At 45.8% G+C, this 7,500-nt stretch overlaps 1 protein-coding gene across 1 annotated transcript in view; it reads left to right on the plus strand.

Moving 5' to 3' along the window:
- LOC113820387 (microtubule-associated protein futsch) overlaps positions 1–7,500 on the plus strand; it is a 16,373-nt gene that overhangs the window by 7,686 nt on the left and 1,187 nt on the right. The window contains exon 2 of the mRNA XM_027372719.2: positions 1–7,500. This exon is cut by the window's left edge and continues 561 nt beyond it; it is cut by the window's right edge and continues 1,187 nt beyond it. Coding sequence (XP_027228520.2) covers positions 1–6,744 — 6,744 coding nt within the window. The 3' untranslated portion in view covers positions 6,745–7,500.

The raw sequence follows: 7,500 nt of genomic DNA on the forward strand, positions 1-7,500 counted from the left end.
TCCGGCGATACCTCAAACAATGACAAGCCTGTGAAGTTCTTCATTTCTGATGAGGAGAGCGACAGTGACACTGCAATCTTTGTTGATGCAAACCAGCCAACACCTAATGGAGAAAATCATAATGTCATGGATCAGATGGCCGATGGCCAAGACCCTGGGATAGAAATCAGGGCAGAAGTAGATGCACGGGGAGAATCAACTGTTGAACTGACGTTTGAGGGCGGAGATGTAGAACTTGGGATTGAGAACGTATGCGACTCCTTTGATATGAGCAAGAATGGTGGACCAACCACCACCCAGCTTGTAGACGTGGACTCAACGGATGAACCACACCTGTATGATATTCAGAGGGCAAAATATAAGTCTTCTATGAGACAGCCTGGCAGGACAGAGACCCGTAAAGTCAAGATTCAGCCAAGGCCAGAAACTGTAAGCAAGTCATCAACTAGCGAATCATTAGATGTGGACTCAGCTAGTAAGTCATCTGTTAGTGATCTCATAGATCAAGAATCTTACAGCAGGACAACGACTACTGAGACCAGCAGGACTTCCACTGTTGAGTCACAAGATGCAGACACAGTGAGCATTTCTTCAGCAACTGAGTCAACTGAGCATGAAACCCTCAGCAAAGTTTCCACAACAGAATCTGGAGATCAGGAAACCATTACTATCTCTACAACTGAATCAACTGAAGGCACCAGCAAAACATCAACTGCTGAGTCAGTCGGTACAATTAGCAAGTCTTCTACGGTTGGATCAATGGAGGGAGAAAGCAAGAGTACCTCTTCAGAATCAGGAGAACACTACATGAGCAAGACCTCAACGAGTGCATCAGTGAGCAAGACAACAACTAGTGAGTATGAAGAAGCAGAAACAGTGTCAAGAACATCAGCAAGTGAAACAGCAAGCCGCACCAGTGGAACAAGTAGGACTACCACTACTACTGAATCAGGAGAGCCTACTGGAACCAGCAGAACGGCCACTGAATCAGTGACATCTGCGAGTGAAACTGGTGAGTATATAAGCAAATCTATTAGCAGTTCAACAGATTTTGATGCTGAGAGCTTGTCTTCAACTGCTGATCTTCTTACTCCTAAGGAGGAGCCTCCATTTCCTCTTGATATGAAGGCTGAAGCAGAACCAGGAGACCAAGTAAAACTTGAAAGTTCTCCTGAAATACCCCTGGAGAGTCAAGTAGAGAAGCCAAAAGATGAGCTTGAAGTTCGTCCAGGTTCACCTTCCTGGAAAAAGCTAGATGTTGAGGATCAGTTACGACTGGCCAGTAAGACCGAGATCCCTGAAGGAATGCCTGCTGATGCCATGAAGGATAAAAAGGATGCTGATGCAGAAAGCCTGTTCTTTAGCCTTTATCCTGAATACCAACCAGGAGAATCTCAAGAGGCAAAGGATGAGATGAATGCTGGGAATCCTAAGGTTCTTTGTTTTCGAGGCCAAACCCCAGATCAAGGAGAGCGTCATGAAGAGATTTACATGGCGAAGGAGAAAGAAGCAGGAGGAAAAGACGGAAGAATCAAAGGAACAGTCTCTGGGAAAATCCAACAGCTTCAACGCAAGCTCTCTCAACAGAAAAAGCCTGAGAGAGAGACTAAAGAAATCCTTGAGTCTGAAGGATCTCCGCCACAGCTTCGAAGCACGGCAGACACTGACCAAGTTGGGATCAGCTTCGACGAGCAACAAGCAACCACCCCTGGAAATGGAGATGACACAAAAGGAGACTTCGACAGAAAAGAATTCCCCGATCACACCACCCCAGGGGGGCCGCTGCCCGATGTTCTTGACCGTTCCACTACCACTGGTACAGGCATTGACACAAAGGAGATCCAGTACTCCATTAGTAGTGCGAAGGACGACTTGGTACGTACAGTTGGAAAACTTGGAGAACGAATTGAAGGCTTAGCTGACAGTGTCGAAGTCGTGGCAGGAGTAGTATCAGATGTTGTCCAGAATGCCAGTGGGCAAGCTGACATTGGGCATGAAGCCACAGCTATGACAGAGTCGGGACAGGAAGCCATAGAAGGTGAAGGTAAGAGTGAAAACAACATGAAGGATCGCAAAACTCTTGTAGGAAAGGCAAGGGACTGGATCAAAGGTGTTGCAAGGATTGGCAGCAAGAAAGAAGATACTTCTGCAGAAAAGGCTGCTGAGAAGGAGAGAGAGGCTGCCAAGAAAGTAGAAACTCCATCTGAAAATGGAACTGATGAAACTAGCAGTGTGAAATCAAAATCATCTGGAACTAAAGAAACACCTAATGGTGAGGAAAGGCCTCCAGGCACAGAGGAAGAAGGTGCTGTAGCAGAAGGCCAGAAGATGCCTGGCACACCGCCAAAGGAGGACGAAATATCACAAATAAGCAAGGAAGAACGCATTTCACTTACTGGAGATAATGGAATAACTGGTATCACAGATATCACAGAGGATGCAAACCATGTCAGTGACAAAGGAAGCACAAATGGAAATGGCAAGCGAGATGATTATGCTGCCGAAGAAAAGCCATTAGGAGAAGAAGCAGCAGAAGCTGTGGTTACACTAGAGGAAGAGCTAATGAAAGCAGAGGATGAAATCATCCAGGATATTTCTGCTGATAAGGGTACAGGACAAATTAGCCCCATCAAAGAAGCAGGAAGCCCAGAAAAGGAGGTTGCAACAGCAGTCCACATAACGACTTTAGGTGCAGAAGAAGAGAAGCCTGATTCTGGCCCCAAGGAAGGGGAGACAGAACAGACGGAAAGGAAAGAAGAGCAAGCAGAAGGAGAGGCTAAAGAAGAAATCACTGATGAACAAGGTAAAGAAGCTGCAACTGAACCACAGGAAGCTGAAGGTACCGGACAGGCTGCAGTGATTGAAGTTGTTACTGAAGATGTAGAAGCATCGAAGGAGAAAGAAAGAGAAGAAGCCGGAAAGGAAGAAGGCACAGCTGAAGAACCCGCAAAAGGAAAAGACGAGCTGAAACCACGCCGCAAGCGACGTGAGAAATCGAAGTCACCCTCTGTTCGCAGAGATCGAGAAGGGAAGGAAAGAAAAGAAAAGGATAAAGACAAAGATAAGGATGGGAAAGGTAGTATCAGGAAGCGTAGACACAGACGTCGTACAAAGAGTCAGGAGGAGCCAGGAGAACCAGGACTTCTTCAGGCTACTGAAGTCATAGATGCAGAAGCTGCACAGGTAGAAGGGATTGCTGCACAACCTGAGGTAAGTAAGGAATCTGAAATTGCAAAGGAAGCTGACACTGCTGAAGCTGTCCGTGAGCCAGAAGTCAAGCAAGAAGTCGGATTTGCACAAGAAACAGAAATCATAGGAGAAACTGTAGGTACTCAAGAACCAGAGATTTCTCAAGAAGCTGATATCACTAAGGAAACCGAGATTGAACAGAAGCCTGAAACTTTAGAAGAATCTGCAATCATAAAAGAACCTGAGGTTGTTGCAGAACCTATTGTCATTAAAGAAGTTGATGCCAAAAGTGCTGCAGCTGCAGAAGAACAAAAAGCAGGTGTAAAGGAAGAGGCTGAGGCCAAAGAACCAGAAGTTTCAAAGGAAATTCTAGATGCACAGGCTGAGGTGGAAAAGATGTTTGAAGCACATGAGGCTGCAAGTGAAACTGTAGCTGATCATACATTCAAATTAGAAATCAGTGAAACAACTGAGGCTGAAGAGGTAACAGCTAAAGCACATGAACAGGAAAAGAAGGATGAGGCAGCTGAGGTAACCAAAAAAGAAGCAGAAGCAGCTAAAAAGGACGAAGGAGCAGAAGAAAAAGATACTGACAAAGCTGACTCCAAGGAAGCAGAATTAGGGACTGCGAAGAAAGTCGATTCTACTACGAAAGATGAAGCTGAAGATAAAAAGGAGAAAGGGCTAGAATCAGATCAGGCACCGGGCCCGGAGGAAACACCAACTACAACACGGAGACGAAAGGATTCAGCCAGGTCACATAAAGACAAGTTTTCTGATGAATTTTGGAAAGACAAGCTGAGCTCAGGTCAGAAGAAACACTCTTTTGGATCTGGGGATTACTCTAGCGTTGATATCAAACGCCCCTCAAAATTCAAGAGGGAAAAATCTGAAGAACCAAAGGAGGAGAAGCAAGACACAGAAGAATCTGAAAAGGCAGCCAAGTCAGAAGAAAAGCCACAGGAGGAGGAGACTCAGACGCCACAGGAAACCCCAGAAACTGGAGATCCTGAAGCTGGAGAAGTCCAGGGCTCTGTTACAGCTTCTGCTACATCATGGAGTCCTCGAGTTAGCAGGAGAGAGAGGAAGAGCAGCAGAAGGTCTGGTGAACACAAACGAGAAAGCAGATCTACGAGCAAGTCCAAAAGTTCCAAGGAAAAAAAACACCAAGAATCTGAAGGGACCACAAAGACAGGTGAAGATGCAGCATCCTTGGGTTCACCGAAGTCACTGAAGAAGAAGAAGAAGAAATCTGAAGCACCAGGTTCCCCAAAGGAAGGACATGCACCAGAGCCAAAACCAAGGACTCGCCATTCCAAACCGGAATCCCCTTTGACCAAAAAAACTCCAACCATGGACCAGCTAGCAGCGGATTCTGCGCCTGTCTTACAAGAGCTGAAATTCCCTGAGGGGATTTCTAAACCCGTTTCCCCTTCACCAGTCATTCAAACCCTGAAATTTCCTGAAGGAATTTCTCAACCCCTTTCGCCAACACCAGAAAAAGTAAAGCCTAGTGTAACAATTCCCAAACCAACTCCCGAAGCACAGCCTCTATCCCCTCTTAAACCTTTGAAATTTCCTGAAGGAATATCCCAACCAATTTCCCCAATAACACAAAAAGTTAAGCCTCCCCCTTTTAAGCCTACACAAGAAACAACAAAAGAAGAAGTCACTCAACCTGTATCTCCAACTTCAAAAACCGCAAAATCCCCAGAAGTGCTTTCACCTTCTCCTAAAGAACTGAAGTTTCCAGAAGGGGTCTCCATGCCTCGGTCACCTACTCCACAAGAACTGAAGTTCCCAGAAGGTATCTCTAAACCACTTTCTCCATCCCCTAAAGAACTGAAGTTCCCTGTAGGTGTTTCAAAGCCACTTTCCCCATCTCCTAAAGAGCTAAAGTTCCCAGAGGGCATTTCAAAGCCACTATCACCGGCACCGAGGGAATTAAAGTTCCCAGAAGGCATCTCAAAACCACTTTCCCCTTCCCCAAAAGAAGCAGCAAAGGTACCAGAGCCGTCTCCTTCTCCAAAAGAACTAACATTCCCTGAGGGGATCTCTAAGCCGCTGTCTCCATCCCCTAAAGATGTACCAAAACCATTTTCACCCCTCCCACAAGAATTAAAATTCCCAGAAGGAGTTACTAAACCATTATCTCCTGCAATTATTGCTGGGAAGATGCCTGAGCCCAAACCTCTGAAAGAGAAAAAGAAGGAGCGGCCACGTGTCATCATTCCAAAAACACTTGAGCCTGCTATAGAGCCAATGAAACCAATATCACCCATGAAAACACTGAAGTTCCCAGAGGGAGTAACAAAACCAATTTCTCCAATGAAGACTAGAGTCGTAAGTGACCTGAAGCCATCGTCACCAACATCTGAGGCAAAGAAACCCATGTCCCCACTTAAACCCTTGAAATTCCCAGAGGGCATTTCAAAGCCCATCTCGCCTCTCCCTCCCAAGGCGACGTTTAAACCAGTATCATCTGTAGCCAAACCGCCATCCCCTACACTAGATGAAGCTCCCAAACCTGTAGCATCTGTTGATAAGGCAACTGCAACAGAGCCCCCTAAAACAAAAGCTTCACAAACCCTTACTAAGCTGGAATTTCCAGAGGGAGTATCAATACCTGTATCACCGGTTCCTACTAAGGCAAAGTCACTGGCATCAAAGGGTAAGATAGACATGAAGATTGAGATGCAAAAGAAAGATCTGGCTGATGCAGAGATGAAAAAGTCTGAAACTACTACAACCGAAGTGTGTTCACCTTTGCTCGCTGCACTACAGTTCCCAGAAGGCATCTCAAAGCCTCTTTCCCCAGTACCACCAGGACCCAAACCTACAGAAAAGAAGGCGTCTACTCCAGACGAGCCTCCAACTCCACCCCTTCCATCTACATTACCTCCCGAATTGCCAAAGGGACTTGCAGATGGAACAAAGCCAGTATTTTCAACGACCACTGTCCCTGAAACTCCTCCCATTCAATCTCTAACTTTCCCTGAAGGTGTTTCAGTGCCTATATCTCCCATTCCTAAGTCAGTGAAACCCACCACGTCCTCACCTCTTACCAAGCCATCCTCACCTCTGCAAAAGGTAACTTCCCCACAACCAAAGGTAACATCAACCACAACACAAAAACCTGCATCGCCAAAGCTAAGTAAGAAAACAGAATTCCCCAAATCAATCTTGTCAACAAAGCACCGTACAGATTCAGTGAAGTCTCCAGACGCTACATCTAAGCCAGTGGCAGAGACTGACCAGGTGAGCAGTGACACACAGCCGCCTGCATCCAAGCCTTCTCCTGAAGAAAAGCCTTTAACGACGGGAGAAAGGATCAGTAGAGCAGTAGCGTCAATAGGGTTAACTCGAAGTTCTGAGGGACGAACGACCTCCAAGTTCTCGCGCAGTGATAGCCTCCGGTCGTCACAGAAACGCACAGAGAGTCAGGAAGGCGCACGACCTCAGCAAGACGACACCCACGCTAAAGACGGATCTGAGTCGCCTCACGCTGGAGCAGAGTCCCCTTCAAAGCGGCTTCGAAGGAGGAAGAAACGTTAGTGATGCTAACGTTTTAACCAATTTCATGTTTTAGAATTCCAGAAACATTTATCCCTGATAGCCTTTTATAGAATATTTTCTTAATCTAGCTCAGTTTTAATTCACGCATTTTTTTAGAAGCGGAATGTAAAAATATAAGATGAACAACTGGACTCCAACAATTCTCCTTATCAAAGAAGATGGAACAATCCAGTAGAGATATTCTTCACTCTTGGCTCTACCTGAAGGAAGTAGGAGACACGTTTTCTCCTCGATCACGTGACCACCTGTGACACTTCTCAGACCTGCAACTGACATGTAACACTTCTACATGACTTGGACGTTGCCGAGAGGGTCCTTGCGAACGCCCCGCAGCCACGTCCGTGCACTGACCGGAGGGTAGGGAACCCTGACGTGAACGAGTAGGGAAGCCGGATTCCTTTCTCAACGCGACAAAGGAGCTTTAGATCTATGCTTTATTGTTTGCTGTGATATCAGATTTCTTTGTGTTAGATTAGCCAAGTCAGAATTTTACAAAATGGAAAAAAAACACTAAAAAAAATATACATACACACGTGGCAAGGATGAATGTAATACTGACCAAGTGCAGGACAATACACGTGATGTAAATGCTCAGATGAGGATGAGTCTAAATCGCCCTCATTCTACCGCCGTGTAGAATGTTAGCTGTAATGTTCCTTTATAATGTTGCTCTGTAATGTTCCTTTGTAATGTTCGTTACATTATGCCACCTGCATCACCTGCACATAGCATTGA

This window comes from Penaeus vannamei, chromosome 19, assembly GCF_042767895.1.
Source record: "Penaeus vannamei isolate JL-2024 chromosome 19, ASM4276789v1, whole genome shotgun sequence".
Lineage (NCBI taxonomy): Eukaryota > Metazoa > Arthropoda > Malacostraca > Decapoda > Penaeidae > Penaeus > Penaeus vannamei.